This window comes from Nyctereutes procyonoides, unplaced genomic scaffold (genome assembly GCF_905146905.1).
Source record: "Nyctereutes procyonoides isolate TBG_1078 unplaced genomic scaffold, NYPRO_anot_genome, whole genome shotgun sequence".
Classification (NCBI taxonomy): Eukaryota; Metazoa; Chordata; class Mammalia; order Carnivora; family Canidae; genus Nyctereutes; species Nyctereutes procyonoides.
In genome coordinates, this window is record NW_026575030.1 from 31,690,530 (window position 1) to 31,703,522 (window position 12,993).

Here is a 12,993-nt window from a genome sequence, read left to right on the forward strand (position 1 = left end):
TGTGGTGTTTAGAAAGAATTAAACACAGAATATCAGTTTATAGGACAGGCCAAGCAAGATGTTCTGGCTGGGAATAAGCAAACATAACAAAGTTGTGAATGAGCTCATCTTAATGAAGAAACTTGTTCAGGCATCTTTTTTTCTGAACATGAACCCTTTGCCATCTGCTTACTTTACCAACGTTGAATAAAACACGCTTGCATGCTGGCTTTTTATGGCAAGTGCTCAGCGTGAGGAGAAAGACTTCCCTTCGTTTTGCACATGTTTGGATCTTTCAGGGACTTCATATTTATAACTGTCCTGCCTTCTTCTGTCTCTGGACTCAGGAAGTTGGAAGCTGAAGAGGGAGTCAGAAATGATGTGAACTCACTGCCAAAAATTTCGGTTTATGCCAATGGGCTACCTATCCCCAAAGTCTTAAAAGTTGAGGAGGGAGTTCCAGTCCAAGATGGCAATGTGGGAAGACACTGAGCTCACCTCCTCCACAGACACACCGAATCTACACCTATTTATAAAGCAATTCCTCCTGAGGAACTGAGGACTGACTGAGCAGCTTTTGCACAACTAAAGATAGAATAGCAAGAAACACAAAGACACAGTAACGGAGGGCACTATGGGAACTGCAATTGGAGGGATAGTACTGAGGGACCAGAAGCAGATTTGTCTGTCTTGGGGCACAGACAAAAACCATGGTTTAAAAGGGCAACCAGAATGTAAAAGATCCAGTCTTTGAACTCCACCAGTGGTGGGAGAACTACTGCAACTCTCTGTTGGGAGGGGCTGGCCAGGGCCTCAGGTCACCGTCCCCCGCCACCTGGATAGTGCACAGGGGAGCAGGGGCCAGGTGTCAGAGCTGGCCTTCCTCCTCAGTGCACATTGGTTTTAGGGCTTCTCTCTTCAGAAAGCTAAATAAACTTTAAATACAAATATAAATATGTATATAATGTATATGTGAAGCCTTTCTACTCTATTAAAATTCGCCACCAATGTTAAGCTTATGTATCAAAGAGAATATTTGTGAGGAAAAAAAGCAAGAAAGACAGGCATCCTGAGTTCCCAATGACAAGTTGGGTAAAATCTTCTCTGTTTTGGCATTCCTTTTAACCTATCACTACTCCCCAATTTCAGCATGAAGAGGAAGAAACACAAGTCATGTTCACCTGGTCACTCTCATTGTCCCCACCCCACTGCCATCTTCTTCCCACCATCCTACTGCACTGAATGAAATGGGCTGCTTCTCTCTGGCAAGAGTTTTCCCTGCCTCCTCTTCTTGTGGTGGCCTCTGACCTCTCCCCTTCTCTGGCGTCACAATGGCACATGCAGTGGGATGAGATAACAAAAAATAAGTCTGTAGTTATTTAAAAAAAAAAAGTTGAGGAGAGCATGAAGAGAACCACTAAAATAAAATTTCTGTCAAAGAAAAAGTGGCAGGAAAGTCAAGGAAATTTGGAAGAAGAAGAGGCAGGACTAGAGTTTGAGACCCACTGCCACAGAGACTGATGATGGCTTGTGCTCCTTGACTCCTCCAAACTCACACCGTTGGCCTTATTCCCTCTGGACCCTGCTCTTGGCTAAGAGCAAGATTCGTCAATGGTTCCATCCAGGGAAGGATTTGAATGGCCATTTGGTTCTTCAATCTAACAACTTGTCAGGTTTGTTTAGCTCTCTCTCACTTGAGAAAATGACCTTCTGGTATCACCAGGTTCCATGCTGACAGCTCGTGTGGCCCTGGAAGCCTGTGGGACATGCCCCATTCACCTTTCTCTCGCGCTGTAACTGAATTTCTATACAGACTCTTGAACAATGATGGGAAATGTGGGATTTTTCCACTGACAGAGGAAATGTGTTTAGAGCACAGGGCCTTTCCTAGAAGCCCTCAGACTACCACAGAGGCCCCTGTCTTCAGTACTAAGTGGTGAGTGGAGAATACAGTGTCCGGCCCAACATACCACAGTAAAAAAACAAAAAAACAAACAAAAAACCCCAAAAAAACCCCAAAACACTTCGTGGCCTGAAGCAGCTCTTTACCAACACTATTTCAACTTCAGCTGGCTCCACAGTCTTATCTCCATCTTTATCTCATGAAGTATGAAAGATAGCTCTTTGTTTTATGGCACAGTTGGGGCCAACGTCAACATTTTTCCAATAGAATTTAAAGAAAGACCGGCAGGCAAATGAAAGAAAAACAAACACCAGGACGCTGACAGATCTTCCAGCAGCCTTCCTGTTGTCACAGAACTAACACAGGGCTGCCCCCACTCTGCTGGCCGGTAGGGCCTGGCTCCAGATCTTCCACCTCAAGCACACGCGAAGTGGAAGCGTGAGGCCAAGCTCCTCGGATGTCTAGGTCCACACTACTTTGGGTGGACCCCATGAGGAGTCTAATGGGATCCTCCTTCCCTTTCAGACGCTGCGCCTAGCATCTACTCTGGCTGCCAGCCCCCAGGGCATTTCCGGTAGCTCTGAGCACCCCTGAACTTCTGGTGGCCCCCACAATCACACTCACCCTGGCCCTTGGGTGACATTTCTCTATCCTTGCTCCTCGGCAAAGGTCCCTCCCCAGAATATCTCACATTAGCTTTCAGAGACTGTCCCTCACTTGCTTCTGTCTCTTGCTCCAGGCTGGTTTCTCAATGCTCCATCTGATAGGCTTAAAAGAGTCGCTAACTGGTTCTTTCCTAGGGTGGAATGTGTTTTCTCTGCTCTTGTCCTCAGCATCTGGGTCTTGTCTCACTTGTCATGTGCATGTTTCCAATGTAGCCTGTCTGTGTAACAAAGGCTCCTTATTTCTTCCCATTTCAAAGCCCTTTGTGGTGAAGCATCCCATTCCCTACTTCCTAACTAAGCTGGGATTCTGTTCAGGTAACCTCATCTGGCAGTCCGTATGTTTAAATCCGATATTCTCAATTGGGGGTAGAGATGGGGAGGGGTGGCATTTTGCCCCCAAGAGGACATGTGCCAATGCCTGGAGACATTTTTATTTGTCACCAGGAGGGAGTGTACTACTGGTTTCCAGTAGGTGGAGGTGCAAAAGGCAGTTAAACATCCTATAGTATATGGGTCAGCTCTAACAACAAAGAATTATCTGGCCTGTAATGTCAATAATGTTAAGTTTGAGAAACACAGGTCTTAGAGGAAGATGATCTCATCTTAGCTCTGTAAGTAGGCTTGATCCATCTGTAGATAAATCTACTCCTTTGCAGCGTCTGATTTAACAATAAGCAAATAATCTGCTCTACACCAGTGAAACATGAGAAGTAATGGGAGCTTCTGAAAAAGTCCTTCCTTTTGGACATTGTGTGGTGAGAGTGTCATCCTGATTCACCTCGCCGCCAGCACTGGAAGCAAAGCAGAGTCAAAGGAATGGTGGGGAAAAGGACCAGGGCCACTAGACTCAGTCAACCCTGAAGCCCACCCCTCTGCTCAGCCTACAAGGAGAGGAGCTTCTTTATTGTTTAAGCATGTTTTTTTTTGTGATCTATTTTGCTGTTATTTGCAGCCACGTAAGTCCTAACTGATGCATCTTTACTCTTTCTTCCTTTCTCCTCACCTTCCTCCCTCCCTCCCTCCCTTCACTTCCTTTCCTCTTTCTTTCTTACTTTCTTTTTTCTTTCTCTTTCTCTTTCTTTCTTTCTTTTTCTTTTTTCTTTCTTCTTTTTTTCTTTCTTTCATCATTCATTCATTTTTGCTTGTCACCTGAAGGGTACCTGTAGCTCCTAACTAATTTTCACAGCCTTCTTGATCTTGGACAATGATCTGGCTAAAGTCTCACCTCTTTCTACCTACACTTCACTGTTCATGAAACTCTTCTGAACACAAAAATTCCTTTAATAATCATTACAATATAAACATGTTTTCACTCATACAATAAAAATAACAGACCATCATTTCACAAGCATCAGTTGGATCTGACATATCAGGCTAAGTTCAACTGGGATCAAAATAAGAGCAACACTTGGAGAGCCCTAGAAGAAAAAGGATGAGATCCAGAGAGAAGAAAATTTATTTAAACAATTTATGAATACAAGGTAAAGTAGTACTTTGTCTTTTAAAGATACTAGAGTGAGTGTCCTTTCGTAGTCTTTCATACTGGTAGTTGGATGTTATCAAAACCAATTGCATAGGTGGCTGGAAAAAATAAACATGCTGACATTGGGAAGAAACAAGTCAGAGGAAGGCTGGAGAAGCAGCCCTCCAGCACAGTGAGAATGTTCCTGCTGGGTGGGTAGGGGATCAATTTGTGTCTTTCTAATATTCTGTGGGCTCATTTAATTTACAGAAAAGACAGAACTAAACATCTGCTGCATGTGACTGAAAAATCAAGTCTTGTTTAATTGTTCCTTTACCAAATAATCACTCTATGCCAAATAATTCATGAACGCTGAGTAACTCACACTGATTTAGAGCTCAAAAATGAGGACATTTACAAAAGGTATACACCTCCAGTTATAAAATAAATACGTTCTGGGGATAAAAGGTGTGGCCTAGTGACTGTAGTTAATACAAATATTGTATATTTGAAAGTTCCTAAGAGAGTAGATCTTACAAGTTCTCATCACAAGAAAAAAAAGTTGTAACTATGTGTGTTGATAGATGTTAAGTAGACTTATCCTGGTGACTGTTTTTGCAATATATACAAATATCAAATCCTTGTGTTGTGCACCGGAAACTTATACAATGTTACATGTCAATTATTTCTGAATTTAAAAAATAAGGGCATTTAATATTTTCTACGTTTTGATAAAAAGATCAGGTAACTGAATTCCTTTGTTTACATTATCAGAGTGGAGGAAAAGACATATTACAATGGTCAAATAATTATCAGTTACTCCGGATTTCCCAAAGTTATTATACTCTTTATTATACTAACTAGTCTCAAATATTTCAGACTTAATATTTAGGCCTCTATCTCAATTTGAGAAAAGTGAACTCTGTATCAGAGCTGACACAATAAATTCTTATTATTGTTCACAAGTCAGTTTTGGGATAACAGATGTGAACAATTTACATCCAAAAAAAGATTAAACTTAAAAAAAAAAGATGCATGGCTGATAAGTGGGCTATGGGTAACGGCAAGGGATACTGTGAGCAAAGGTTCTTAGTATGAGCTCCATATCTCAGTAATTATCAACTACAAAGGCTGGTTCTCACTAGCTCTGCTTTCTCTAAAAAGTGCAGGTTAGATTACTCTGTGGGATAGGAACCAAGGGAGGCTTTGGAAATTACAAAAAGCAGAGAGACAAAAGAAGTACCAAATGGGATGTTGCCACATACTTGATATCTTTTGAATTTGAAACCAGGAGTTTTTCTTACCATCACTGGAACCAAAGCTTCCACGGATGGATTTTCTTTGAAACCTGTAAACAAACACACACACGTTTTTAAGAAGACAGTGAAAACCTCAGCATTTTACATTTGTTCCATATAGACTTTGGTGCAGAGTTGTCTGCTAGGATCTCTTAACAATGAGCCTTTGCAAATAAATCAATAAATCGATAAATAAATAAATAAATAAAACAAAACAAAACAATGAGTCTTTGCAAGTGGAGAAACTGGAATTCTGATACGTTACTGGCGAGACTGTAAAATGGTTGGGCCACTTTAGAAAACTCTTCAGCAGTTCCTCAGAAAGCTATACATAGACTAACCTTATGACCCAATTCCACGCCTAGGCATGTATCTACATACATAAATTCATTAATTTATTTTCAGATTCATTTGTTTTCAGATAATTCACATATCATAAACTTCAACCTTTAGTGTGCACATTTCAATGAATTTTAATATGTTCACAAAACTGTGCAATCATCACTATTATCTAATTCTAGGGATCCCTGAGTGGCGCAGTGGTTTGGCGCCTGCCTTTGGCCCAGGGCGCGATCCTGGAGACCCAGATCCAATCCTACGTCGGGCTCCCGGCGCATGGAGCCTGCTTCTCCCTCTGCCTGTGTCTCTGCCTCTCTCTCTCTCTGTGTGTGTGACTATCATAAATAAATAAATAAAATAAATATAAAAAAATAATAATAATTCTAGAACATTTTCATAACCCCCTAAATTAAAAACCTATTAGCAGTCACTCCCCAATATCCACTCCTATACTTTCTGGAATCCATGAATCTACTTTCTGTCTCTATGGCTTTGCCTATTCTGGAAATTTCATATAAATCATACTATAAGGTGTTCTTTTCTTATTGGCTTTATTCATTAAGTGTAATCTTTCAAGTTTCATCTATACTCCAGTCTTTTATGACTGAATGATATTCCTTTGTATGGATACATCATGTTTATTTTATTTTATTTTTTGGGGGGGATACATCATGTTTAATTTACACTCAATGGACATTTGGTTGTTTCCATGTTTTGACTGTTGAATACACTGCTATGAACATTTCTGAACAAGTTTTTGTGTGGACATATGTATTAAGTTCTCTTAGATATACCTAAGTATGGAAGTGCTGGGTATGAACTAACTCTAAGTATTTTTTTTCAAACTTTTCTACAGCAGCTTTATAACAGGAACTATTATTCCAACTAGTATTGTATAAAGTTTTAATTTCTACACATCTTTATCAGCTCTAGCTGTTTTTCATTAAAAAAATATTATCGCCATCCTAGTGGATAAGAAGTGATATCTCATTGGTTTTTTGATTTGCATTTTCCTGACGGCTAATGATGTTGAACATCTTTTCATATGCTTATTGGCCACTTGTATATCTTCTTTGGATAAATATCTAATCAAAGTCTTTGCCCATTTTATTTTTCTTTGTATCATTGGCTTGTAAAAATTCTTTATATGGTGCGGATACTAGACTCTTATCAGATATATAGGTTGCAAGTATTTTGTGTTGTATTTTCATTTCCTTGACAGTGTCCTTTAAAAGCACAAAAGTTTGGCAAATTGAACTTCAATAAAAAATGTGTATATAAAAATTTTTTAAAAATTTTTAAAAAGCACAAAAGTTTTGGGGCCCCTGGGTGGTGCAGCTGGTTAAGCACCTGACTCTTGGTTTTGATTCAGGTCGTGATCTCAGGGTCGTGAGACTGAGCCCCTTGTTGAGCTTCATGCACAGTGTGGAGCCTGCTGGAAATTTTCTCTCCCTCTCCCTCTGCCCTTCCTACTTTTGCTCCTCACACTCTCTCTCTTAAACAAAATAAATAAATCTTTAAAAAATCATAAATGTTTTAACTTTGATGAGGTCTAGTTTATCTCTTTTTTTTTAATTTTTTTTTTATTTATTTATGATAGTCACACACAGAGAGAGAGAGAGAGAGAGAGAGGCAGAGACACAGGCAGAGGGAGAAGCAGGCTCCATGCACCAGGAGCCCGACGTGGGATTCGATCCTGGGTCTCCAGGATCGCGCCCTGGGCCAAAGGCAGGCGCCAAACCGCTGCGCCACTCAGGGATCCCTTTTTTTTTTTTTCTTTTGTTATTTGTGCTTCTGGCGTCCTATCTAAGAAACTATTGCCTAATCCAAGATCACAAAAGATTTACACCTATGTTTTCTTCTAAGAGTTTTACAGATTTAGCTCTTATTTTTATGCTCTTTGATTTGTTTTGAGTAAATTTTTAAAAAAAGATTTTATTTTTTTATTTTTAAAGTAATCTCTAGACCCAATGTGCACCTCAAACTCACCACCACACGATCAAGAGTTGCATGCTCTTCTGAGTGAGCCAGCCAGGTGCCCTTTGAGTTAACTTTTTCATATGGTGTGAGGTAGGGGTTCTTCTGAAAAACTCTGTTCTTTTTCAGGTCAATACCCAGTTGTATCAATATCATTTGTTGAAAAGAACATCCTTTCTCCATTGAATTGTCTCAGTACCCTTGTCAAAAATAGATTGATTATAAATGTGAGGTTTTATTTCTGAACTCTCAATTCTATTCCATTGATTTATATGTCTGCAGAATTTTGATTATATAGTTTTGTAGTAAGTTTTGATATCAGGAAGCATAAGATCTCTAGTTTTGTTCCTTTATTTTTTTCATGACTACTTTATTATTATGGGTCCCTTCCATTTCCATATGAATTCTAGGATCAGTTTGTCAATTTCTACAAGAAAGTCAGGTGGGACTTTGATGCGGATTATTTTCAATCTGTAGATCAATTTGGGGAGTATTGTCATGTGTTTCAGTTTCTATCGCTGCTGTACTAAATTATCACAAACTTAATGGCTTAGAATGATAAAAATTTATTGCTTTACATCTCTGGATGTCATAATTCCAAAATACATCTTATGTAGTATCAAGCAGAGCTGTATTCCTTCTGGAAGCTCTTGGGGGATTACCTTTTCCCTTCCTTGTCTAGTTCCTATAGGCTGCCTGCATTCCTCAACTCATGGCCTCTTCCTCCACCTTCCAAGTGCACTGCTCCAACCTCTGCTTCCATCATCACATCTCCTTCTTCTGCTCTTGACCTTCTTGCCTCCCTCTTACAAGGACCCTTGTCATTAGATTATACCCACATGGATAATCCAGAACAATCTCTATTACTTTATGACATCTATAAAGTCTCTTTTGCCATGTACAGTAACATGTTCACAGGTTCTGGATATTAGGATGTGGACATCTTTTGGGGGCCATTATTTTACTACACCATCTGAACAATATTAAGTCTTCCAAACCATGAACAGGGGATGTCTTTCCATTTATTTAGGTTCTCTTTAATTTCTTTCAAGGATATTTTGTCATTTTCAATGTACAAGTCTTATATTTAGTTTGTTAAATGTACTCTTAAGTACTTTATTATTTTAAAAATATCTGTTGATTTTATATATAGAGTGAGCGGGATGTGGGGGGGGGCAGAGGGAGAGAGAGAATCCTTAAACAGATTTCCCATTGAGCGCAGACCCCAATGCCAGGCTAGATTCCAGGATCCTGAGATCACGATATGACCTGAGCTGATCAAGAGTCAAACACTCAACCACTGAGTCACCCAGGTGCCCCAAATATTTCATTATTTTTGATGCTATTGAAAATAAAATCTTTTTCTTAATTTCATGCTTGGATTGTCATTGCTAGTGTATAGAGATATAACTGATTTATTTTTTTATTTTTTATATCAGTCTTGTATCCTGTAATCTTGATGAACTCAGAGTTCCTTTTTGGAGGTGATGAGAATTAGATAACAGTGATGGCTGTTGCAACTGTGAATATACTAAAAACCATTGAACTGTATATTTTAAAAGGGTGAATTTTATGGTCTGTGAATTACATCTCAGTAAAACTAACGCTAAAAAAGCCAGATATATCATTTGTGAATGTCTATCAGACACTGAAATGTGAATTACTGTCTTCTCACAAAATGATCCTCTTTTGGATGTGAGGTTGGACTCAGGGAGGAGGAAAGTTAGGGACTATATGTGCTTGTGCTTCGGTACATGCTCTCATTTACTTCCAGATGGCAACTCTAGAAGTTGCACACTCATGATCCTGCTATGTTTGGTGGAAGAACGTCTCTTCATATCCCTTTTGTTCCTAGACACAGCAAATTCATCCCTGCCTCACGCCCTTTGCTCTTGTTCTCTGCCTGGGCCACTTTCTCCCCACATCCTCCATGGCTGGCTCCTTCTTGCTATTAAAGTCTTGCTTCTGAGGGACCTTCCTTGCTGAACAAACCAAATCTAAAGTAGCTTCCCTAATCTAATCATTCCCTATCACACTATAGAGTTGTTTTTACCCCTCTTGTCATTAGCTGAAATCATTTGCTTTATTAATTGCATGCTTGCTTATGTGTTTCTCCTCTGTACAATATAAACTCTTTTAGAGCAGGGATCTAGATTGTCTGTTCACCACTGCATCCCTAAACTCTGGAATGGAGCCTGGCACATAGGAAATGATAACTAAATATTTGTTGAATGAAAAAGGCATATCATTAAGGAGAGCAATTAGAATTTGGCCCAACTGTTCTAGGCTCTGGTAAAGTCCCTGTTTTTTTTTTTTAAATTAAGTTTAAAATTTTAATTCCAGTATAGTTAACATACAGTGTTTTATTAATTTTTTTTTTGGAGAACCTATTTTTATTCCCAGTTGAGACCCCGAGTCTCTCTTCTCTCCATGTAGAAGGGTACAGCAGTATCAGGGCACAATGAGGTCAGTATCTGCTCCTCACCAAACCACCCCCACCAGCCCCTGGGCCACCGCTCAAATGCCAACTGATGAGGAGCTGAGCCAGCCAGCTTTCCTCAGGACGGACGATGGCTTCATGAGAAACACAAACATATTCGCAGTAAAATAAGGAGTCTGTATAATAATATAGGGGTTCAATAATTCTATACATTACCCAGTGCTCACCATAAGTGTACTCTTTAATTCCCAAGCCCTATTTCCCCCATCCCCCAACCCACCTCCCTCTGGTAACCATCAGTTTGTTCTCTATAGTTGAGAGTGTGTTTCTTGGTTTGTCTTTCTTTTTTCCTTCCTTTGCTCATTTGTTTTGTTTCTTAAATTCCAAATATGAGTGAAGTCGATGGTCTTTGCCTTCCTCTGACTGAGTTATTTCACGTAGCATAATACTCTTCAATTAGTGCTTTTGTACTTTTTGGGTAAATACCCAGTAGTGCCATTACTGGAGGAGCCTCCATACTGTCTTCCATAGTGCCTGCACCAGTTTGCATTCCTGCCAACAGTGCATGAGGGTTCTTTTTCTCCACATCCTCACCAACATTTGTTGAACTCCCCTTTAAAAACAACCTTAGTGATATTAACTGGCAAGCAATTATATGGACTCATAAAAGATGATGTGTTTGTGCTAACAGGTTTTACCCACACTGTAAAGGTTGGTAGATTGCTGCTGTAGGTTTTGGAACTGATAAAACTCTTCAGTAGAGGAGTTAAAGGATTTAGAAAGCTAGGCGGAGGCAGGCAGTATCCAGTGAGCAAAGGAGAAAATAGTAAATGAGAACTATGCCAGACTGATTACAAAATGGCTACAGTTCCTCTTGTTTTCAGCTCCTTAAATCAAAAGGCAGAGTCTGTATCTTCACCTCTTGAATCTGGACTGGCCTCATGACTTGTTTTGACTAATAGAAAGGAGAAGTGATGCTATGCCACTGCTGAACCTACGTGTTAAGGAGGCCTCGCACTCGGGACACCTGGGTGGCTCAGCGGTTGAGTGTCTGTCTGCCTTTGACCCAGGGCGTGATTCGGGATCGTGTCCCGCATCAGGCTTCTTGTGAGCAGCTTGCTTCTCCCTCAGCTTGTGTCTCTGCCTCTCTCTCTTTCTCTCTCTCTCTCTCTCTCTCTCTCTCTCCGTTTCTCATGAATAAACAAAATCTTAAAAAAAGAAATAAAAAGGAGGCCTTGCACTCTTCTGCTATCTCTCTTGGAGATACAATAAGCCAGGGCCAGCCCCCTGGAATTTGAGAGACCAAGTGCAGCTGAGGCTGGTCTAGAAGAGTCAGCGCCTAGCTGACCTGCCAGGTGATTGCACTCTATGGCCACACCCAACTGAGATCTCTGAGCCTACTCTGGAGTGGCAGCAGCATCCTGCTGACTCACAGATTTGTAAGTAAACTTAAATATTTATTGATGTATGTCATTGGAGTTTTTGTGGTTGGTTTTTATGCAACATTATAGTGACCATAGATAACTAATACAAGAATCATAGAAGGATGAATACTCTCAGGATTATGCAGTTTGAACTCAGTGTCTGGCAGGGTGTTTGGAAGAAACGAGTAAGAGAACCTGTACCCAGTGTTTGGCCCAGTGTCTGCACATTGATTGTAGTGGCTCCTTAAATACCTGTTGGATGGATTGTGGCTGGGAATGAGAGGGGAATGGTGTCTAGGTTCAAGCCAGTGCAGCTAATACATTCGATTCTTAGCTCCCTGAGGTCAGGGGCCATATCTCCATGTTTCATCTTGATTTCATAGCATGCACTGCAAGCCCCATATTTATTAATAACAAAATACAGGGAACTCATCAAGCAAACGGCATTATGCTCCAGGACTAGCTTCATTTGCTTTTGTAGAAAACTTTGTTATTTCTCCTCAGCTCAAGGAGGGAAGAGTTCTGTTAGCATTTTTCCTCAGTCTATCCTCTCATTAAGAATGCCAAATAGTTCTTATGTCTCCAGATTTCTATTTTAAGTTTCTCTATACTTGGAAAGAATCTATGCTTGTGCAATTGACTGTAGCAAAATAATCTGGCAGAGGTTTCAACAGAGCCTTATACCACAACTTTCAAAAACTGTGCTTGCTTCTGTAGACTAAATGACAATGTTAGGGAGATTGATATCCAGCTCTTAATTTTTTGTCTGTATGTTGATAATTGTGTGCTAGTTAACTAAAGAGGTGAAATTTTATTTTCTAAAATTTATATCATCAGGAGTAGAGACAGTCTTCCTAAGAGAGGCAGAAGAGATGAACTTCTTTGATCATGATCTTGGAGCTCATCTGAGTCAAAATTAAGAGCTTTTTGGATCCTTTTCCAATAGAATCCATGCTGGGGTGCCAGGCTTTTGGTTTGGCCTCCCTGATCAGGACTGCCCTCCCTCACATGCCCTGACCACTCCAGACCCGTCTTAAGCATACCCAGTCTGCTTAAGAGGTAAGGCTCTAGAGCCATGCTGCCTGGAAATCTAGACAAATCTCAGCTTCCCCATTTACTGGCTATGAATTTTTGGTCAAATTGCTTTACATCCCTATGCCCCAATTTCCTTAACCATGAAGTGGTGATAATACTAATACTTGTTGTAGGGCATTAAATGAGATAATCTGGGACACCTACGTGGCTCAGGGCATGATCCCGGAGTTCTGGGATTGAGTCCTACATCGGGCTCCCTGCATGGAGCCTGCTTCTCCCTCTGCCTGTGTCTCTGACTCTCTGTGCATCTCTCATGAATAAATAAATAAAATCTTAAAAAAAATAAATGACATAACCTGCTCAGAGAGCTCAGCACAGCACCTGTTAATGGTCAGCTATTATGATCTAGTAAATTAAGTGGGCCGATAATCAGATACTATTTATACTTTCCAGATATATTTGCCTATAACC

General features: G+C 40.2%; 1 protein-coding gene across 2 annotated transcripts in view; it reads right to left on the reverse strand.

Annotated features, from left to right (window-relative positions):
- SIDT1 (SID1 transmembrane family member 1) overlaps window positions 1-12,993 on the reverse strand; it is a 101,357-nt gene that overhangs the window by 34,507 nt on the left and 53,857 nt on the right. For both annotated transcript variants that reach the window (XM_055316459.1, XM_055316460.1), the window contains exon 10: window positions 5,314-5,357. In XM_055316459.1, the coding sequence (XP_055172434.1) occupies window positions 5,314-5,357 (44 nt within the window). The remainder of the gene's footprint in view (window positions 1-5,313; window positions 5,358-12,993) is intronic.